Below are 23,092 nucleotides of genomic sequence, written 5' to 3' on the forward strand. Positions count from 1 at the left end.
GAGCCGGGAGATTGAAGAGCGAGAGTGGAGCCGGGAGTTTGAGAGAGCGAGAGTGGAGCCGGGAGTTTGAGAGAGCGAGAGTGGAGCCGGGAGTCTGAGAGAGTGACAGAGGAGCCGGGAGATTGAGAGAGCGAGAGTGGAGACGGGAGTTTGAGAGAGCGAGAGTGGAGACGGGAGTTTGAGAGAGCGAGAGAGGAGACGGGAGTTTGAGAGAGCGAGAGAGGTGCTGGGAGTTTGAGAGAGCGAGAGAGGAGACGGGGGATTGAGAGAGCGCGAGTGGAGCCGGGAGTTTGAGAGAGCGAGAGTGGAGCCGGGAGTTTGAGAGAGCGAGAGTGGAGCCGGGAGTCTGAGAGAGTGACAGAGGAGCCGGGAGATTGAGAGAGCGAGAGTGGAGACGGGAGTTTGAGAGAGCGAGAGAGGAGACGGGAGTTTGAGAGAGCGAGAGAGGAGACGGGAGTTTGAGAGAGCGAGAGAGGAGACGGGAGTTTGAGAGAGCGAGAGAGGAGACGGGAGTTTGAGAGAGCGAGAGAGGAGACGGGAGTTTGAGAGAGCGAGAGAGGAGACGGGAGTGAGAGAGAGCAAGAGAGGAGACGGGAGTGAGAGAGAGCAAGAGAGGAGACGGGAGTTTGAGAGAGCGAGAGAGGAGATGGGGGGTTTGAGAGAGTGAGAGAGCGAGAGAGGAGCCGAGAGAGTGAGAGAGCGAGAGAGGAGCCGGGAGTTTGAGAGAGCGAGAGAGGAGACGGGAATTTGAGAGAGCGAGAGAGGAGACGGGAGTTTGAGAAAGCGAGAGAGGAGACGGGAGTTTGAGAGAGCGAGAGAGGAGACGGGAGTTTGAGAGAGCGAGAGAGGAGACGGGAGTTTGAGAGAGCGAGAGAGGAGATGGGGGTTTGAGAGAGCGAGAGAGGAGATGGGAGTGTGAGAGAGCGAGAGAGGAGACGGGAGTTTGAGAGAGCGATAGAGGAGACGGGGGTTTGAGAGAGCGAGAGAAGAGCTGGGAGGTTGAGAGAGCGAGAGAGGAGCCGGGAGTTTGAGAGAGCGAGAGAGGAGACGAGAGTTTGAAAGAGCGAGAGAGGAGCCGGGAGTTTGAGAGAGCGAGAGAGGAGCTGGGTGTTTGAGAGAGCGAGAGAGGAGACGGGAGTTTGAGAGAGCGAGAGAGGAGACGGGAGTTTGAGAGAGCGATAGAGGAGACGGGGGTTTGAGAGAGCGAGTGAAGAGCTGGGAGTTTGAGAGAGCGAGAGAGGTGCTGGGAGTTTGAGAGCGAGAGAGGTGCTGGGAGTTTGAGAGAGCGAGAGAGGAGACGGGGGTTTGAGGGAGCGAGAGAGGTGCTGGGAGTTTGAGAGAGCGAGAGAGGTGCTGGGAGTTTGAGAGAGCGAGAGAGGAGCTGGGAGTTTGAGAGAGCGAGAGAGGAGACGGGGGTTTGAGAGAGCGAGAGAGGAGCTGGGTGTTTGAGAGAGCGAGAGAGAGCTGGAGTTTGAGAGAGCGAGAGAGGAGACGGGGTTGAGAGAGTGACAGAGCCGGGAGATTGAGAGAGCGAGAGAGGAGCTGGGTGTTTGAGAGAGCGAGAGAGGGCTGGGAGTTTGAGAGAGCGGAGAGGAGACGGGGTTTGAGAGAGCGAGAGAGGAGACGGGGTTTGAGAGAGCGAGAGAGGAGACGGGGTTTGAGAGAGCGAGAGAGGAGACGGGGGTTTGAGAGAGCGAGAGAGGAGACGGGAGTTTTGAGAGAGCGATAGGGAGACGGGGGTTTGAGAGAGCGAGAGAAGAGCTGGGAGGTTGAGAGAGCGAGAGAGGAGCCGGGAGTTTGAGAGAGCGAGAGAGGAGACGAGAGTTTGAAAGAGCGAGAGAGGAGCCGGGAGTTTGAGAGAGCGAGAGTGGAGACGGGAGTTTGAGAGAGCGAGAGTGGAGACGGGAGTTTGAGAGAGCGAGAGAGGAGACGGGAGTTTGAGAGAGCGAGAGAGGTGCTGGGTTTGAGAGAGCGAGAGAGGAGACGGGGATTGAGAGAGCGCGAGTGGAGCCGGGAGTTTGAGAGAGGAGAGTGGAGCCGGGAGTTTGAGAGAGCGAGAGTGGAGCCGGGAGTCTGAGAGAGTGACAGAGGAGCCGGGAGATTGAGAGAGCGAGAGTGAGACGGGAGTTTGAGAGAGCGAGAGAGGAGACGGGGTTTGAGAGAGCGGAGAGGAGACGGGAGTTTGAGAGAGCGAGAGAGGAGACGGGAGTTTGAGAGAGCGAGAGAGGAGACGGGAGTTTGAGAGAGCGAGAGAGGAGACGGGAGTGAGAGAGAGCAGAGAGGAGACGGGAGTGAAGAGAGCAGAGAGGAGACGGGAGTTTGAGAGAGCGAGAGAGGAGATGGGGGGTTGAGAGAGTGAGAGAGCGAGAGAGGAGCCGAGAGAGTGAGAGAGCGAGAGAGGAGCCGGGAGTTGGGGAGAGCGAGAGAGGAGACGGGAATTTGAGAGAGCGAGAGAGGAGACGGGAGTTTGAGAGAGCGAGAGAGGAGACGGGAGTTTGAGAGAGCGAGAGAGGAGACGGGAGTTTGAGAGAGCGAGAGAGGAGACGGGAGTTTGAGAGAGCGAGAGAGGGAGAGGGGGGTTTGAGAGAGCGAGAGAGGAGATGGGAGTGTGAGAGAGCGAGAGAGGAGACGGAGTTTGAGAGAGCGATAGAGGAGACGGGGGTTTGAGAGAGCGAGAGAAGAGCTGGGAGGTTGAGATAGCGAGAGAGGAGCCGGGAGTTTGAGAGAGCGAGAGAGGACGAGAGTTTGAAAGAGCGAGAGAGGCCGGGAGTTTGAGAGAGCGAGAGAGGAGCTGGGAGTTTGAGAGAGCGAGAGAGGAGACGGGAGTTTGAGAGAGCGAGAGAGGAGACGGGAGTTTGAGAGAGCGATAGAGGAGACGGGGGTTTGAGAGAGCGAGTGAAGAGCTGGGAGTTTGAGAGAGCGAGAGAGGTGCTGGGAGTTTGAGAGCGAGAGAGGTGCTGGGAGTGTGAGAGAGCGAGAGAGGAGACGGGGTTTGAGGGCGAGAGAGGTGCTGGGGTTTGAGAGAGCGAGAGAGGTGCTGGAGTTTGAGAGAGCGAGAGAGGAGCTGGGAGTTTGGAGAGCGAGAGAGGAGACGGGGGTTTGAGAGAGCGAGAGAGGAGCTGGGTGTTTGAGAGAGCGAGAGAGGAGCTGGGAGTTTGAGAGAGCGAGAGAGGAGACGGGGGTTTGAGAGAGTGACAGAGGAGCCGGGAGATTGAGAGAGCGAGAGAGGAGCTGGGTGTTTGAGAGAGCGAGAGAGGAGCTGGGAGTTTGAGAGAGCGAGAGAGGAGACGGGGGTTTGAGAGAGCGAGAGAGGAGACGGGGGTTTGAGAGAGCGAGAGAGGAGACGGGGGTTTGAGAGAGCGAGAGAGGAGACGGGGGTTTGAGAGAGCGAGAGAGGAGACGGGAGTTTGAGAGAGCGATAGAGGAGACGGGGGTTTGAGAGAGCGAGAGAAGAGCTGGGAGGTTGAGAGAGCGAGAGAGGAGCCGGGAGTTTGAGAGAGCGAGAGAGGAGACGAGAGTTTGAAAGAGCGAGAGAGGAGCCGGGAGTTTGAGAGAGCGAGAGAGGAGCTGGGTGTTTGAGAGAGCGAGAGAGGAGACGGGAGTTTGAGAGAGCGAGAGAGGAGACGGGAGTTTGAGAGAGCGATAGAGGAGACGGGGGTTTGAGAGAGCGAGAGAAGAGCTGGGAGTTTGAGAGAGCGAGAGAAGAGCTGGGAGTTTGAGAGAGCGAGAGAGGTGCTGGGAGTTTGAGAGCGAGAGAGGTGCTGGGAGTTTGAGAGAGCGAGAGAGGAGACGGGGGTTTGAGAGAGCGAGAGAGGTGCTGGGAGTTTGAGAGAGCGAGAGAGGTGCTGGGAGTTTGAGAGAGCGAGAGAGGAGCTGGGAGTTTGAGAGAGCGAGAGAGGAGACGGGGGTTTGAGAGAGCGAGAGAGAGCTGGTGTTTGAAGAGCGAGAGAGAGCTGGGAGTTTGAGAGAGCGAGAGAGGAGACGGGGTTTGAGAGAGTGACAGAGGAGCCGGGAGATTGAGAGAGCGAGAGAGGAGCTGGTGTTTGAGAGAGCGAGAGAGGAGCTGGGAGTTTGAGAGAGCGAGAGAGGAGACGGGGGTTTGAGAGAGCGAGAGAGGAGACGGGGGTTTGAGAGAGCGAGAGAGGAGACGGGGGTTTGAGAGAGCGAGAGAGGTGCTGGGAGTTTGAGAGATCGAGAGAGGTGCTGGGAGTTTGAGAGAGCGAGAGAGGAGCTGGGAGTTTGAGAGAGCGAGAGAGGAGACGGGGGTTTGAGAGAGCGAGAGAGGAGCTGGGTGTTTGAGAGAGCGAGAGAGGAGCTGGGAGTTTGAGAGAGCGAGAGAGGAGACGGGGGTTTGAGAGAGTGACAGAGGAGCCGGGAGATTGAGAGAGCGAGAGAGGAGCTGGGTGTTTGAGAGAGCGAGAGAGGAGCTGGGAGTTTGAGAGAGCGAGAGAGGAGACGGGGGTTTGAGAGAGCGAGAGAGGAGACGGGGGTTTGAGAGAGCGAGAGAGGAGACGGGGGTTTGAGAGAGCGAGAGAGGAGACGGGGGTTTGAGAGAGCGAGAGAGGAGACGGGGGTTTGAGAGAGCGAGAGAGGTGCTGGGAGTTTGAGAGATCGAGAGAGGTGCTGGGAGTTTGAGAGAGCAAGAGAGAGAAAGATAAATACAAACACGGTTCAGAAAGTGTAGTGGGACCAACCAAAGAAGCTGATTGGTGGGTAAATCCCGGAGAGTATTTTCAATCTTTTAAACTAATTGTCATGTGAGAGTGCCTTTAAGAATTGAATGTTTAAGAAATGTACCTATAAGAAATGAAAATGATCATATTACTGAAGTGATGTCACGGGGGGGGGGGGGGGGGGGGGGGGGGGGGGGGGGAGCTGAGCTCACTTCTGCTTTTTGGGAGTTTTAGTTTCAGTTTGATGAAAGCTTGGGTGTGGCTGCGAGCTGCATTGCTGGTGATCTCTGCCATGAAGGACTATCTCTTAATCCTTTGGTGAAATAGGAATTGTAAAAAGGTTTCAGATTTGAATATAAATCTAATGTGCTTCTGGTTGAAGGATTTGTTAAGTCTTTTTTGATGTGTAAAGGAAAAGTTTGCAGGACTGGGTAGTGTTGTATTATTTTCGGGGTTATCTTTGAAGTAAGGGGTGTTAAGAGATCCAATGTTTATTTAAAAGGTTAATTTGAGTTCATGGAATAAACATTGTTTTGTTTTAAGAATCACGTGTCAATAATTGTAATACTACACCTGGGGAACAAGCCATGTGTTTCAAAAGCAACAATCCATTAAAGGTGGGGGTTGGTTGAACTCTATGATACATTTTGGGGTTCTGAAAACACCTCTCCATAGCAATTGGGGGCTCGTCCGGGATTAAAAGTCTATCTATTGGATTGGCTTTTGTGAATTTAAAGAGAGTGAAGGATTGTTGCTTTTCCGGTGTGGTATTTTAGTTTTAGTGTGTTGCGGACAGTGGCTCTTTCAGAGGCCCAGAGGTTTTTGGGGGTGGAGACTGTCACACACAGTACCTTACGGACAGAGACAAAAAGCAGACTGTTAGATTTGGCAAAAACATTGCAGTTAACATTACCTGACAAAATGCGAAAAGATGAGGTAATTATGGCGGTGGCTAAGCATTTAAAATTGCCTGAGATACAGTTTAACTCATTGGAAATGACAAAAATTCAGTTGCAAATTAAACAAATGGAACATGAGAAAGAATTAAAGTGGCTTGAATACGAAAGAGAGAGGGGAAAAAGAAAGAGCGAGAGAGGAAAAAGAAAAGGAGAAGAAAGGAGAACAGAAAGAATAATCCTAGCAGAGCAAAAAGAAAGAGAAAGGGAGATACAGATCAGGGAAAAAGATAAAGAGAGAGAGTTTGAACTTCAGAAAATGGTCATGAAACATGACAGTCAGTTAAAATTGGCAGACATAAAGGGAAACGTACAGTTGGATGATAGTGATGAGGATAGTGAGAAAGAGCTTTAAAGTCGAAGGCATGGCGGGGATCTATTTAAATATGTCCAAGCATTGCCAAGGTTTGACGAGAAGGAGGTGGAAGCCTTTTTCATTTCATTTGAGAAGGTAGCTAAACAAATGAAATGGCCACAGGACATGTGGGTGTTACTGATTCAAACAAAGCTGGTAGGTAGGGCTAGTGAAGTGTTTACATCACTACCGGAGGAGGTATCTGAGACGTATGAGGAGGTGAAGAAATCCATCTTAAGTGCATATGAGCTAGTGCCTGAAGTTTACAGACAAAGGTTTAGAAATTTAAGGAAAGAATTTGGTCAAACATACATGGAGTTTGAAAGGCTCAAACAGAGTAATTTTGATAGGTGGATAAGGGCTTTGAAAATAGACCAAACGTATGAAGCTCTCAGAGAAATTATACTTTTGGAGGAGTTTAAAAATTCAATTCCTGATGTAGTGAGAACTCATGTGGAAGAACAGAGGGTTAAAACTGCGAGATTAGCAGCAGAAATGGCAGATGATTATGAATTAGTTCATAAATCAAAGATTGGTTTCTGACATCAGTTTCAGCCGGTGAGGGATAGAAACAGGGGACATGAGAAATACTCAAGTGGTAAAGGTAAAGGTGATCTGATGGGAGACAATAAAGAGAGTGTACCACAGAATAAAAAAGAAATCCAGGAGGGTGGAAAAGAAATGAAAAGTTTCAAATGTTTTCACTGTAATAAACTAGGCCATGTAAAGTCACAGTGTTGGGGGTTGAAGAAAACCCTGGAAAGGCTGATGTGGTAAAACAGGATAAGCCAGTGGGATTTGTAAGAGTGGTAAAGGAAAGCCCAAGGGAAGCGAAGGAGGTGCAAAAGATTGTTCAGCTTGATCAAAAGGGATTGATAAGAAGTTGCCAGATGTCTTTAAAGAATTTACTTGTGTGGGTAAAGTTTACTCACGTGTATCAGGAGGAGCAGGTAAAGAAGTCACAATTTTAAGAGATGCGGGGGCTAGTCAATCTTTAATGGTAAGAGATGAGGAGTTATGTAGTTTGGGAAGAATGTTGCCAGAAAAGGTGGGAATATGTGGAATTCAGGGTGAGAGGAGTAGTGTTCCATTATATAAGGTAAGGTTGGAAAGTCCAGTGAAGAGTGGTGAAGTGGTAGTAGGTGTAATAGATAAACTATCTTCTCCAGGAATACAGTTTATCTTGGGGAATGATATAGCTGGATCGCAGGTGGGAGTGATGCCTACTGTGGTTGATAAGCCAGTGGAAAATCAGACAACTGAATTGTTGAAGGACGAATATCCTGGGATTTTTCCGGATTGTGTAGTAACAAGGTCGCAAAGTCATAGGTTAAGACAAGAGGAGAAATCAAAGAGTGAAGGTGAAGTTGAAGTGCAATTATCAGAAACGATTTTTGATCAGATGGTTGAAAAAGAACAAGAACAGGTGGAGGATGAGGCGGATATTTTTCGTTCAGGAAAATTGGCGGAGTTACAACAGAAAGATGTAGAAATATAACGGATGCAACAGAAAGCATATACGGAAGAGGAATCTGGGAGTATACCAGAGTGTTATTACCGTAAAAGTGATGGCTTGATGAGAAAATGGAGACCTTTACATATGCAGGCGGATGAAAAGTGGGCAGAAGTTTAGGGGCTGGTTTAGCTCACTGGGTTAAATCGCTGGCTTTTAAAGCAGACCAAGCAGGCCAGCAGCACAGTTCGATTTCCGTACCAGCCTCCCCGGACAGGCGCCGGAATGTGGCGACTAGGGGCTTTTCACAGTAACTTCATTGAAGCCTACTCGTGACAATAAGCAATTTTCATTTTTCATTTTCAAGTAGTATTGCCGGTAGGGTATAGAAAGGAGGTGTTGCGAGTTGCACATGAAGTACCAGTGGGAGGTCATTTGGGAATCAGGAAAACTCAAGCTAAAATCCAGAAACATTTTTATTGGCCTGGACTACATAAAGATGTAGTTAAATGTTGTCAATCATGTCACACATGTCAAGTGATAGGGAAACCTCAAGCAGTGATAAAACCAGGGCCCTTAATACCCATTCCAGCATTTGAGGAACCTTTTACAAGGGTCCTAATTGATTGTGTAGGACCGCTTCCTAAAACCAAAAGTGGGAATCAATATCTTTTGACGATAATGGATGTGTCTACTAGGTTTCCAGAGGCCATTCCAGTACGTAATATTACAGCTAAACGGATTGTGGAGGAGTTACTTAAATTCTTTGCTAGATATGGACTACCCACAGAAATACAATCAAATCAAGGATCAAATTTTACCTCAAAGTTATTCAAAGACGTTATGGAGAGCTTAGGAATAAAACAATTTAAATCAACTGCGTACCATCCAGAATCGCAGAGAGCGTTAGAAAGGTGGCATCAGACATTAAAGACAATGTTGAGGGCGGATTGTCAAGATTACCCAGAGGATTGGAATAAAGGAATTCCATTCCTACGGTTTGCAATTAGGGATGCACCTAATGAGTCAACCAAATTTAGTCCTTTTGAACTAATTTTTGGTCATGAGGCAAGAGGATCACTTAAATTGATCAAAGAAAATTGGTGGGTGAGAAATCGGAAATTACACTATTGGATTACATGTCAAATTTTAGGGAACGATTAAATAGAGCAGGTGAATTGGCTAGACAACATTTGAAAGTTGCACAAAATGTGATGAAACGGGTAGCGGACAAGAAATCCACAGTTTGTAGTTTTGCCAGTGGAGATAACGTTTTAGTATTGTTACCAGTGGTAGGTGAGCCTTTAAAAGCTAGGTTTTGTGGACCGTATCAGATTGAAAGGAAATTAAGTGAGGTGAATTATGTGGTTAAAAACACCAGATGGAAGGAAGACTCACCGAGTGTGTCAGGTTAATATGCTTAAAAGGTACTTTGAAAGGGAAGGAGAGAAAAAGGAGGTTTTAATGATTCTAACTCAAAGTGACGAACCAAATCCAGATGACTGTAAATTTGACATACCTCAAATTAAATTAGAAAATGAGGATGTTCTTAAAAATTGGGATGAATTGTTAAGTTACCTTCCAGAGGAAAAATGTACTGACCTGAAAGAGTTATTGATATCACATGGGCAAGTTTGTAGAGATAAATTGGGAAGCACTAAAATTAGGGTTAGGGTTAGATGTAGATGTGGGAAATGCTGTTCCTATCAAACAACATTAATATAGACTTAATCCTTTAAAATTGGCACAGGTTAACAAAGTGATTGAGAGTATGCTGAAAAATGGCATAATTGAAGTGGGCTGCAGTCAATGGAGCTCACCCATTGCGATGGTACCTAAACCAGACAGTACCCAACGGTTGTGTGTGGACGATAGAAAGGTGAATGCAGTTACAAGAACGGACTCTTATCATTTAAAACATCGTATGGAGTTCTCGGGAGGTGGGTTTGGTGATGAACCTAGCCAAAAGTGAATTTGGAGAAGCCTGAATCACTTTCCTTGAGGGGTTTCCGATACACTCAAGACGAAGGGAAATAACGCGATTTCATAGCATGAGTGGATTTGATCGAACATTTATGCAAAGGTTTTGTGGCGCGATTACTCCACTGATGGAATTGCTGATAAACGTCAAAAATTTCAATGGACAGCGGATTTTCAACAGGCATGTGACTGCCTGAAAGCTGTGATCAACAATGCTCCTGTATTGGAGAATTGCAAGGGGCTCTGTGGTCAGATTGAACTAAAGTATGTGATTCTAAAGAGAAATGCCGAGGAGTAGAGGAGTGGATGGATCATGCAGAGACTTTCCTGTTCAAAGAAACTGTCAATAGCGAAGGTTTCCGGGAAAAATGGACTATATTATTATGCCTGTTTGTGTGTGTTGTTTTTTTAAACGAAAACGTATATTTACTGTGTGCATTTCTTAGTGGATGGTGCAAAAGTGAAAAATGAAACCATCTTGAAGTTGATGGTTTATTTTTATTTTCTTGGGGTGGTGTCACGTGAGAGTGCCTTGAAGAATTGGATGTTTAAGAAATGTACCTTTAAGAAATGAGGCTGATTATATTACTGAAGTGATGTCACAGGGGGGGAGCTGAACTCACTTCTGCTTTTTGGGAGTTTTAGTTTCAGTTTGATGAAAGCTTGGGTGTGGCTGTGAGCTGCATGGCTGGTGATCTCTGCCATGAAGGACTATCTCTTAATCCTTTGGTGAAATAGGAATTGTAAAAAGGTCTCAGTATTGAATATAAATCTAATGTGCTTCTGTTTGAAGGATTTGTTAAGTCTTTTGGATGTGTAAAGGAACAGTTTGCAGGATTGGGTAGTGTTGTATTATTTTCGGGGTTATCTTTGAAGTAAGGGGTGTTAAGAGATCCAATGTTTATTTAAAAGGTTAATTTGAGTTCATGGAATAAACATTGTTTTGAGTTTAAAAACCAGGTGTCCATAATTGTAATACCACACCTGGGGAACAAGCCATGTGCTTCAAAAGCAACAATCCATTAAAGGTGGGGGTTGGTTGAACTCCAAGGAGTATAGAATAGTACTGAACAATTCTAATAGAAGTCTTTGGTGGGAAACAAGGTTCCTCTCTTTGCTCAGTTTGGGTTCCGCCGGGGTCACTCAGCTCCTGACCTCATTACAGCCTTGGTTCAAACAGGGCCCAATGAGCTGAACCTGCTCAGGGTGCTGTGACATGTGTTTGTGGTCAGTCGTGTTATCTGTTCCTGTTGCAGGTTGTAACAGATCGTGAGGAATAGTGAGCCGTCAGTGTTGGCAGGAATACATTGGGTTGACGCTCACTGACCTTTGGAGACAGCAGTGGAGGAGCATGAGGTAAAGGCAGCCCGCTTGTTGGTGTGGGGATAATGGGAGCAGCAAGGGGAGTCTGAGCTGGGGTACTGGGCTCACTGCTACTCTTCTCAGCAGCAGAAGGCGATGGAGTGGCTGATGCCCCACTCGAAGCTGAAGTCCCCGACCTCGTCGCCTGGTGGAGGAAATCACCAATTATTCAGGGCAAACAAAAACACCCCTCCCCATAATCGCCAACCTCCCCATAATCCCCAACCTCCCCGAGATCCCCAACCTCCCCGTGATCCCCAACCTGCCCGTGATCCCCAACCTCCCAGCGATCCCCAACCTCCCCGTGATCCCCAACCTCCCCGCGATCCCCAACCTCCCCGTGATCCCCAACCTCCCCGTGATCCCCAACCTCCCCGTGATCCCCAACCTCCCCGCGATCCCCAACCTCCCCGCGATCCCCAACCTCCCCGCGATCCCCAACCTCCCCGTGATCCCCAACCTCCCCGTGATCCCCAACCTCCCCGTGATCCCCGTGATCCCCAACCTCCCCGTGATCCCCGTGATCCCCAACCTCCCCGTGATCCCCAACCTCCCCGTGATCCCCAACCTCCCCGTGATCCCCAACCTCCCCGTGATCCCCAACCTCCCCGTGATCCCCAACCTCCCCGTGATCCCCAACCTCCCCGTGATCCCCAACCTCCCCGTGATCCCCGTGATCCCCAACCTCCCCGTGATCCCCAACCTCCCCGTGATCCTCAACCTCCCCGTGATCCCCAACCTCCCCGTGATCCCCAACCTCCCCGAGATCCCCAACCTCCCCGCGATCCCCAACCTCCCCGCGATCCCCAACCTCCCCGCGATCCCCAACCTCCCCGCGATCCCCAACCTCCCCGCGATCCCCAACCTCCCCGAGATCCCCAACCTCCCCGCGACCCCCAACCTCCCCGTGATCCCCGCGATCCCCAACCTCCCCGTGATCCCCAACCTCCCCGTGATCCCCAACCTCCCCGTGATCACCGAGATCGCCAACCTCCCCGTGATCCCCAACCTCCCCGTGATCCCCAACCTCCCCGTGATCCCCAACCTCCCCGTGATCCCCAACCTCCCCGTGATCCCCGTGATCCCCAACCTCCCCGTGATCCCCAACCTCCCCGTGATCCTCAACCTCCCCGTGATCCCCAACCTCCCCGTGATCCCCAACCTCCCCGTGATCCCCAACCTCCCCGTGATCCCCAACCTCCCCGCGATCCCCAACTTCCCCGCGATCCCCAACCTCCCCGCGATCCCCAACCTCCCCGCGATCCCCAACCTCCCCGCGATCCCCAACCTCCCCGCGATCCCCAACCTCCCCGCGATCCCCAACCTCCCCGTGACCCCCAACCTCCCCGTGATCCCCGCGATCCCCAAACTCCCCGCGATCTCCAACCTCCCCGCGATCCCCAACCTCCCCGTGACCCCCAACCTCCCCGTGATCCCCGCGATCCCCAAACTCCCCGCGATCCCCAACCTCCCCGCGATCCCCAACCTCCCCGCGATCCCCAACCTCCCCGTGACCCCCAACCTCCCCGTGATCCCCGCGATCCCCAACCTCCCCGCGATCCCCAACCTCCCCGCGATCCCCAACCTCCCCGCGATCCCCAACCTCCCCGCGATCCCCAACCTCCCCGCGATCCCCAACCTCCCCGTGACCCCCGCGATCCCCAAACTCCCCGCGATCCCCAACCTCCCCGCGATCCCCAACCTCCCCGCGATCCCCAACCTCCCCGCGATCCCCAACCTCCCCGTGACCCCCAACCTCCCCGTGATCCCCGCGATCCCCAAACTCCCCGCGATCCCCAACCTCCCCGCGATCCCCAACCTCCCCGCGATCCCCAACCTCCCCGCGATCCCCAACCTCCCCGTGATCCCCAACCTCCCCGTGATCCCCGTGATCCCCAACCTTCCCGTGATCCCCGTGATCCCCAACCTCCCCGCGATCCCCAACCTCCCCGCGATCCCCAACCTCCCCGCGATCCCCAACCTCCCCGCGATCCCCAACCTCCCCGCGATCCCCAACCTCCCCGCGATCCCCAACCTCCCCGCGATCGCCAACCTCCCCGTGATCACCGAGATCGCCAACCTCCCCGTGATCACCGAGATCGCCAACCTCCCCGTGATCACCGAGATCGCCAACCTCCCCGTGATCCCCAACCTCCCCGTGATCCCCAACCTCCCCGTGATCCCCAACCTCCCCGTGATCCCCAACCTCCCCGTGATCCCCAACCTCCCCGTGATCCCCAACCTCCCCGTGATCCCCAACCTCCCCGTGATCCCCAACCTCCCCGTGATCCCCAACCTCCCCGTGATCCCCAACCTCCCCGTGATCCCCAACCTCCCCGTGATCCCCAACCTCCCCGTGATCCCCAACCTCCCCGTGATCCCCAACCTCCCCGTGATCCCCAACCTCCCCGTGACCCCAACCTCCCCGTGATCCCCAACCTCCCCGTGATCCCCAACCTCCCCGTGATCCCCAACCTCCCCGTGATCCCCGTGATCCCCGTGATCCCCAACCTCCCCGTGATTCCCAACCTCCCCGTGATCCTCAACCTCCCCGTGATCCCCAACCTCCCCGTGATCCCCAACCTCCCCGTGATCCCCAACCTCCCCGTGATCCCCAACCTCCCCGCGATCCCCAACCTCCCCGCGATCCCCAACCTCCCCGCGATCCCCAACCTCCCCGCGATCCCCAACCTCCCCGCGATCCCCAACCTCCCCGCGATCCCCAACCTCCCCGCGATCCCCAACCTCCCCGCGATCCCCAACCTCCCCGCGATCCCCAACCTCCCCGCGATCCCCAACCTCCCCGTGATCCCCAACCTCCCCGTGGTCACCGAGATCGCCAACCTCCCCGTGATCGCCAACCTCCCCGTGATCACCGAGATCGCCAACCTCCCCGTGATCCCCAACCTCCCCGTGATCCCCAACCTCCCCGTGATCCCCAACCTCCCCGTGATCCCCAACCTCCCCGTGATCCCCAACCTCCCCGTGATCACCGAGATCGCCAACCTCCCCGTGATCCCCAACCTCCCCGTGATCCCCAACCTCCCCGTGATCCCCAACCTCCCCGTGATCCCCAACCTCCCCGTGATCCCCGTGATCCCCAACCTCCCCGTGATCCCCAACCTCCCCGTGATCCCCAACCTCCCAGCGATCCCCAACCTCCCAGCGATCCCCAACCTCCCCGTGATCGCCAACCTCCCCGTGATCACCGAGATCGCCAACCTCCCCGTGATCACCGAGATCGCCAACCTCCCCGTGATCACCGAGATCGCCAACCTCCCCGTGATCCCCAACCTCCCCGTGATCCCCAACCTCCCCGTGATCCCCTACCTCCCCGTGATCGCCAACCTCCCCGTGATCACCGAGATCGCCAACCTCCCCGTGATCCCCAACCTCCCCGTGATCACCGAGATCGCCAACCTCCCCGTGATCCCCAACCTCCCCGTGATCACCGAGATCGCCAACCTCCCCGTGATCACCGAGATCGCCAACCTCCCCGTGATCCCCGTGATCCCCAACCTCCCCGTGATCCCCAACCTCCCCGTGATCCCCAACCTCCCTGTGGTGGTCAACCTCCCCAAGATCCAAAGCATCAGGATGAGATAGGACAGATGGCCACTCCACCCATCTTGACTTTGTCAGCTCTTTGAGCAACCCTGCCCTTTCCCGTCACTCTGGAATAGCTTTCCCTTCCAGTATTGTTCCTGTGAACGTTCCTATTGACTCAGAACCAGACGCTTTCTAATCAGCACATTCCAGTCACAACAACTTGGCATTTTAAAAAGATGTTTTCCTCTGGTTCTTTGACCAAATACCTTCAATCCGTGTGTCTCTGGTTCCTGACCCTCCCAGCAGAAAACTGTTTCTCATTATTAATGCGGTCAAAACCACCTCCAACAAATAACTCTGAAACTTGGGCGAGGCAGTGGAGTAGTGATATTGTCACTGTGTTAGTAAACCTGGAGACACAGGTTCTAATCCCGCCATCGCTGAGGGTGAAATCTGAATTCAATAAAAATCTGGAATTAAAAGTCTAACGATGACCATGAAACCCATTGTCGATTGTTGTAAACTCCCATCTGGGTCACTAATGTCCTTTAGGGAAGGAAATCTGCCGTCCTTACCCGTCCTGGCCTACACGTGACTCCAGACCCACAGCAATGTGGGTGCCTCTGAAATGCCTCCACAAGGGCAATAAATTGGCGCAGCCGGCAATGCCCACATCCCATGAACGAATAAAAATGTTTTTTCTCTTTTCTAAGAACATGGCCAATTCTGCAATGCTTCCTCCTAACGGGGAGTAGCCCATTGTGCACAACAGGACTGCTCTGCCATTCAATCTTTTTCCAATACCGTCAGAGCAAAGGAATAACTAAGGAAAAGGTGAAACCTATCAGAAATGGCTTCACCAAACTCTGCAATCTTGGGCTTGACCCCTCCCTGTGCAGCTGGATCCTTCCTCACTAACAGACCACAATCTGTCAGGATAGGCAACAGCCCCTCCTCTACAATAATCCCCAACACTGGGGCCCTGCAAGGATGTGTGCTCAGTCCTCTACTATACTCCCTATACACACACGACTGTGTGGCAAGATTCAACTCCAACTCAATCTATAAGTTTGCGGACAATGTGACTGTGGCTGGCCGTATCTGAAACAACGTCGAATCAGACAACAGAAGGGAGATAAATCACTTGGTTGCATGGTGCACCGAAAACAACCTCTCTCTAAATGTCGGAAATACCAAGGAACTGATCATCGACTTCAGGAAGCGCAGCACGACACACATTCCCGTCTGCATCAATGGCTCCGAAGTGGAGATGGTCGATAGCTTTAAGTTCCTGGGGGTCACCATCACCAACAGTCTGTCCTGGTCCACTCACGTTGGTGCAACAGACAAGAAAGCCCAATAACGTCTCTACTTCCTACGGAAGCTAAAGAAATTCGGCATGTCTGCATCGACTCTCACAAACTACTACAGATGTGCGATAGAGAGCATCCTATCCGGCTGCATCACAGGTTGGTATGGCAACTGCTCGGTCCAAGATCACAAGAAACTGCAGAGTGTGGTGAACTCAGCCCAGCGCATCACACAAGCTTGCCACCCACACATTGATTCTGTCTACACCTCCCGCTGCCTCAGGAAGGCAGACAGCTTTATCAGAGACCCCTCCCATCCAGGCATTGCCTTCTTCCAGACCCTTCCATCAGGCAGAAGGTACAGAAGTCTGACGACTCGCACATCCAGACATAGGAACAGCTTCTTCCCCACAGCTACCAGACTCCTCAACGCCTCCCCCTCGGACTGATCTGTTCCCTGTAAGAACACTATTCACGACGCCCTATGCTGCTCTTGCTCATGTATTTGCTTTGTTTGGCCCCTTGTTCCGCACTGTAACCAATCACTGTTTGTCGATGTACCATTTGTCAATGTTCTCTGCTGATTATTCTCTTTGTCTACTATGTCCGTACTGTGTACGTTCCCTCGGCCGCAGAAAAATACTTTTCACTGTAATTCGGTACATGTGACAATAAATCAAATCAAATGAAACCGTGTGGTAACTTGGTTGTTGATTCAAAAGATGTGAGAACTGTTCTCAATGAGAATTATGTCTTCACTAAGGAGAGGTTTTATGCAGGTACTCGAGTTAAAGAGTGAGAAATATTAAATACCATCAACAAAATGAGGGAGGAAGTACTGGAGGGATTAATATCCTTGATGGTGGATAGATCACCAGGGCCACAGGAATTGCATCCCAGGCTGTTGAAGAGATGGAGGTGAGGTCCCAGAGGATTGGAGGCTGCAAATATTGTATGTTATTTACGAAGGGTGTGAGGGATAAGCAAGAAAACTATAGGCCAAACCGGACTTCAGTGATGGGCAAATTGACAGAATTGTTAGGGTGCAGGCGGCCATTCAGCCCATCGTATCTGCACCGGTTCTCCCATCGAGCATCATAACATCTTCCCATACCCCTGAACATTGTCGCTATTAAAATAATCATCTAATGCCCTCTCAAATGTCTCAACTGAACCGCCTTCATCACACTTCCAGACAGCGCATTCCAGACCCAAACTACTCACTGCATGAAAAACATTTTTCTCACATCACATTTACTTAGAACATAGAAAATACAACACAGAACAGGCCCTTCGGCCCACGATGTTGTGCCGAACTTTTAGCCTAGATTAAGAACAAATTCATCTACACCCCATCATTCTACCGTAATCCATGTACCTATCCAATAGCCGCTTGAAGGTCCCTAATGTTTCCGACTCAACTACTTCCACAGGCAGTGCATTCCATGCCCCCACTACTCTCTGGGTAAAGAACCTATCTCTGACATCCCCCCTATATCTTCCACCATTTATCTTAAATTTATGTCCCCTTGTAATGGTGTGTTCCACCCGGGGAAAAAGTCTCTGACTGTCTACTCTATATATTCCCCTGATCATCTTATAAACCTCTATCAAGTCGCCCCTCATCCTTCTCCGTTCTAATGAGAAAAGGCCTAGCACCCTCAACCTTTCCTCGTATGACCTACTCTCCATTCCAGGCAACATCCTGGTAAATCTCCTTTGCACCTTTTCCAAAGCTTCCACATCCTTCCTAAAAAGGGGGCTGGTTTAGCTCACTCGGCTAAATCGCTGGCTTTTAAAGCAGACCAACAGCACGGTTCGATTCCCGTACCAGCCTCCCCGGACAGGCGCCGGAATGTGGCGACTAGGGGCTTTTCACAGTAACTTCATTGAAGCCTACTCGTGACAATAAGCGATTTTCATTTCATTTTCAAATGAGGTGACCAGAACTGCACACAGTACTCCAAATGTGGCCTTACCAAGGTTTTGTTCAGCTGCATCATCATCTCACGGCTCTTAAATTCAATCCCCCTGCGAATGTAACAGCCCGTACCAGCCTCCCCGAACAGGCGCGGAATGTGGCGACTAGGGGCTTTTCACAGTAACTTCATTGAAGCCTACAATAAGCGATTTTCATTTTTTCATTTTCATGAACGCTAGCACACCATAGGCCTTCTTCACAGCTCTATCCACTTGAGTGGCAACTTTCAAAGATCTATGAACATAGACCCCAAGATCTCTCTGCTCCTCCACATTGCCAATAACCCTACCATTAACCCTGTATTCCGCATTCATATTTGTCCTTCCAAAATGGACAACCTCACACTTGTCAGGGTTAAACTCCATCTGCCACTTCTCAGCCCAGCTCTGCAGCCTACCTGAAAATGAAAATGAAACCTGTCTCTTTGCAGCCGACAACAGCCCTCACTATCCACAACTCCACCAATCTTCGTATCGTCTGCAAATTTACTGACCCACCCTTCAACTCCCTCATCCAAGTCGTTAATGAAAATCACAAACAGCAGAGGACCCAGAACTGATCCCTGCGGTACGCCACTGGTAACTGGGCTCCAGGCTGAATATTTGCCATCCACCACCACTCTCTGTCTTCTATCGGTTAGCCAGTTCGTTATCCAACTGGCCAAATTTCCCACTATACCATGCCTCCTTACTTTCTGCATAAGCCTACCATGGGGAACCTTATCAAATGCCTTACTAAAATCCATGTACACTACATCCACTGCTTTACCTTCATCCACATGCTTGGTCACCTCCTCAAAGAATTCAATAAGACTTGTAAGGCAAGACCTACCCCTCACAAATCCATGCTGACTATCCCTAATCAAGCAGTGCCTTTCCAGATGCTCAGAAATCCTATCCCTCAGTACCCTTTCCATTACTTTGCCTACCACCGAAGAAAGACTAACTGGCCTGTATTTCCCAGGGTTAACCCTATTCCCTTTTTTGAACAGGTGCACGACATTCGCCACTCTCCAATCCTCTGGTACCACCCCTGTTGACAGTGAGGACGAAAAGATCATTGCCAACGGCTCTGCAATTTCATTTCTTGCTTCCCATAGAATCCTTGGATATATCCCGTCAGGCCCGGGGGACTTGTCTATCCTCAAGTTTTTCAAAATTCCCAACACATCTTCCTTCCTAACAAGTATTTCCTCGAGCTTACCAGTCTGTTTCACACTGTCCTCTCCAACAATATGGCCCCTCTCATTCATAAATACTGAAGAAAAGTACTCGTTCAAGACCTCTCCCATCTCTTCAGACTCAATACACAATCTCCCGCTACTGTCCTTGATCGGACCTACCCTCGCTCTAGTCGTTCTCATATTTCTCACATATGTGTAAAAGGCCTTGGGGTTTTCCTTGATCCTACCTGCCAAAGATTTTTCATGCCCTCGCTTAGCTCTCCTAATCCCTTTCTTCAGTTCCCTCCTGGCTATCTTGTGTCCCTCCAGTTCAAACAAGGTCTGAACCTTGTTTCCTCAGCCTTACATAAGTCTCCTTCTTCCTCTTAACAAGACATTCAACCTCTCTTGTCAACCATGGTTCCCTCACTCGACCATCTCTTCCCTGACTGACAGGAACATACATATCAAGGACACGTAGTATATGTTCCTTGAACAAGTTCCACATTTCAATTGTGTCCTTCCCTGACAGCCTATGTTCCCAACTAATGCACTTCAATTCTTGTCTGACAGCATTGTATTTACCCTTCCCCCAATTGTAAACCTTGCCCTGTTGCACGCACCTATCCCTCTCCATAACTAAAGTGAAAGTCACAGAATTGTGGTCACTACCTCCAAAATGCTCCCCCACTAACAAATCTATCACCTGCCCTGATTCATTACCAAGTACCAAATCCAATATGGCCTATCTCTGGTCGGACAATCTACATACTGTGTTAGAAAAGCTTCCTGGACACACTGCACAAACACCACCCCATCCAAACTATTTGATCTAAAGAGTTTCCACTCAATGTTTGGGAAGTTGAAGTCGCCCATGACTACTACCCTGTGACTTCTGCACCTTTCCAAAATCTGTTTCCCAATCTGTTCCTCCACATCTCTGCTGCTATTGGGGGGCCTATAGAAAACTCCCAACAAGGTGACTGCTCCTTTCCTATTTCTGACTTCAACCCAAACTACCTCAGTGGCAGATCCTCCTCAAACTGCCTTTCTGCAGCTGTTATACCATCTCTAATTAACAATGCCACCCCCCCACCTCTTTTACCATCCTCCCTAATCTTGAAACATCTATAACCAGGAACCTCCAACAACCATTTCTGCCCCTCTTCTATCCAAGTTTCCTTTTCAAAAAACTCAGTTAAATTCATTAGACTGGATCTCCCACCAACAAATGCGTGCTATCGATCCCTGACCTATCCAATGGAATATTAGGGGCAGCATGGTAGCATGGTGGTTAGCATAAATGCTTCACAGCTCCAGGGTCCCAGGTTCGGTTCCCGGCTGGGTCACTGTCTGTGCGGAGTCGGCACGTCCTCCCCGTGTCTGCTCCGGTTTCCTCCCACAGTCCAAAGATGTGCGGGTTAGGTGGATTGGCCATGCTAAATTGCCCGTAGTGTCCTAAAAAAGTAAGGTTGGGGGGGGGGGGTTGGGTTACGGGTATAGGGTGGATACGTGGGTTTGAGTGGGGTGATCATTGCTCGGCATAACATCGAGGGCCGAAGGGCCTGTTCTGTGCTGTACTGTTCTTTCTATCCGTGTTGATTAATCCTGTCCTTCAGAATTTTTTCCAATAATTTCCCTACCACTGAAGTTAGATTTACTGGCCAGTAATTAGCTAGCTTCTCCCTGCTGCTCCCCTTGAATAATTAAGTCTTCATGCATCAATCACAAAATGTTCAGCAGGTAATAGGGAAAGCAAATGGAATATTGGCCTTTATTTCAAAGAGAACGGAGCATAAAATTAGGGAAGTCCAACTAAAACTGTACTGGACACTAGTTAGCCCACAGCTGGAATACTGGCAACAGTTTTGGTCCTTATCCCAGGACAGATATCCTGGCATTGAGGGCAGTCCAGAGAAGGTTCACCAGGTTGATCCCGGGTATGGAGGGATTTTGTGATGAGGAGAGGTTGAGTAGGTCTGTTCTTGTTGGAGTTTAGAAGAATGAGAGGCGACCGTATTGAGACATATCGGATTCTCAGGGAGTTTGACAGGGTTGATGATGAGAGGATGTTTCCTCTTGTAGGAGAGTCTGGGACCAGAGAGCAGAATCTCAGAGTAACGGTCACATATTTCAGACAGAGATGAGGAGGAATTTCTTCTCTCAGAGGGGAGTGTATCGGTGGAATTCTATACCGCAGACAGCTGTAGAGGCTGGGCCGTTATGTCTGTTCAAGGCTGTTGTAAAACCCTTTTTGCCTGTCCTGTTCTCCTTTCCCCTCTGCTGCCTGTCTTCTAGCTAACCTGCTGCAACGTTGCTGCATGGTCTGGGATTTCTCTTTAAACTGCAGATTTTTGGCAGAGTTGGAGCCCCTATCCTGATGGACGGAGCCGAAACATCCCCTTTAGGTTCTGTGGTAGAACCAGTGATGATGATTTGATAGACTTGGCAAGCAGACAATTGGAAATGTACAATTTGCTGTTGGGGCCTGTGATTGGTGGAGCGGTAGATCTTATGAAGAGGGACGTATTGTTTTGGGTGTGAGCTGTGAACAGATCCAGACACGGGGCAGCTTATACATTCCTCTGTCTCTGCTTCCTGATTGAGAGAGCTTTCTAATTGGGTACACCATTAGGAGATCGCTGGCTACAAACAGCTAGGTCGGCAGCAAAGAACAATCTCAGAACTATTCATCTCCTTTTCAGATTAAACCTTTCCCCTCCAATCCGGCCATGTGTGTGTCTGTCTGCTGTGTGTCTGGGTGGAGGGTGGGCTTTGGGATGAGGTAGTTTGGGTGTCTGGGTGGAGGGTGGGCTTTGGGATGAGGTAGTTGGGTGTCTGGGTGGAGGGTGGGCTTTGGGATGAGGTAGTTGGGTGTCTGGGTGGAGGGTGGGCTTTGGGATGAGGTAGTTTGGGTGGAGGGTGGGCTTTGGGATGAGGTAGTTTGGGTGCAGGGTGGAGGGTGGGCTTTGGGATGAGGTAGTTTGGGTGTCTGGGTGGAGGGTGGGCTTTGGGATGAGGTAGTTTGGGTGTCTGGGTGGAGGGTGGGCTTTGGGATGAGGTAGTTTGGGTGTCTGGGTGGAGGGTGGGCTTTGGGATGAGGTAGTTTGGGTGTCTGGGTGGAGGGTGGGCTTTGGGATGAGGTAGTTTGGGTGTCTGGGTGGAGGGTGGGCTTTGGGATGAGGTAGTTTGGGTGTCTGGGTGGAGGGTGGGCTTTGGGATGAGGTAGTTTGGGTGTCTGGGTGGAGGGTGGGCTTTGGGATGAGGTAGTTTGGGTGTCTGGGTGGGGGGTGGGCTTTGTGATGAGGTAGTTTGGGTGTCTGGGTGGAGGGTGGGCTTTGGGATGAGGTAGTTTGGGTGTCTAGGTGGAGGGTGGGCTTTGGGATGAGGTAGATTGGGTGTCTGGGTGGAGAGTGGGCTTTGGGATGAGGTACTTTGGGTGTCTGGGTGGAGGGTGGGCTTTGGGATGAGGTAGTTTGGGTGTCTGGGTGGAGGGTGGGCTTTGGGATGAGGTAGATTGGGTGTCTGGGTGGAGGGTGGGCTTTGGGATGAGGTAGTTTGGGTGTCTGGGTGGAGGGTGGGCTTGGGATGAGGTAGTTTGGGTGTCTGGGTGGAGGGTGGGCTTTGGGATGGGGTAGTTTGGGTGTCTGGGTGGAGGGTGGGCTTTGGGATGAGGTAGTTTGGGTGTCTGGGTGGAGGGTGGGCTTTGGGATGGGGTAGTTTGGGTGTCTGGGTGGAGGGTGGGCTTTGGGATGAGGTAGTTTGGGTGTCTGGGTGGAGGGTGGGCTTTGGGATGAGGTAAATTGTTAGACCATTGTTCTCTTATTATTTCATATATACATCATTTCCTCGTGTTATTAATAGTATGTTACCGTTTTTATTTATAAATCATTGCAGCAGTCTAAGGCCAAAATCTCGCTAAATTAATGAGAATTATTGGTTAACTCACTAATGCTGCAATGCCGGGCCGAGGGGGGGGCCGAGGGGGGGGCCGAGGGGGGGAGGCGAGGGGGGGGGGGGGGAGGCCCAGGGGGGGGGAGGCCCAGGGGGGGGGAGGCCCAGGGGGGGGGAGGCCCAGGGGGGGGGAGGCCCAGGGGGGGGGAGGCCCAGGGGGGGGGAGCCCAGGGGGGGGGGAGCCGAGGGGGGGGGAGCCCAGGGAGGGGGGGAGCCCAGGGAGGGGGGGAGCCCAGGGAGGGGGGAGCCCAGGGAGGGGGGAGCCCAGGGGGGGGGGAGCCCAGGGGGGGGGGGGGAGCCCAGGGGGGGGGGGGGGGGGGGGGGGAGAGCCCAGGGGGGGGGGGGGAGAGCCCAGGG

The 23,092-nt window shown here is 51.3% G+C and overlaps 1 protein-coding gene across 1 annotated transcript in view; it reads right to left on the minus strand.

The window, feature by feature from the left end:
* Positions 1 to 23,092, minus strand: part of LOC119963589 (dynactin subunit 1-like) — a 160,521-nt gene that overhangs the window by 76,271 nt on the left and 61,158 nt on the right. The window contains exons 4-5 of the mRNA XM_038792919.1: positions 15,133 to 15,151; positions 10,745 to 10,924 (exon numbers count right to left, since the gene is read on the minus strand). Of these exons, the coding sequence (XP_038648847.1) occupies positions 10,745 to 10,924; positions 15,133 to 15,151 (199 nt within the window). The remainder of the gene's footprint in view (positions 1 to 10,744; positions 10,925 to 15,132; positions 15,152 to 23,092) is intronic.

This window comes from Scyliorhinus canicula, chromosome 3, assembly GCF_902713615.1.
Source record: "Scyliorhinus canicula chromosome 3, sScyCan1.1, whole genome shotgun sequence".
NCBI lineage: Eukaryota > Metazoa > Chordata > Chondrichthyes > Carcharhiniformes > Scyliorhinidae > Scyliorhinus > Scyliorhinus canicula.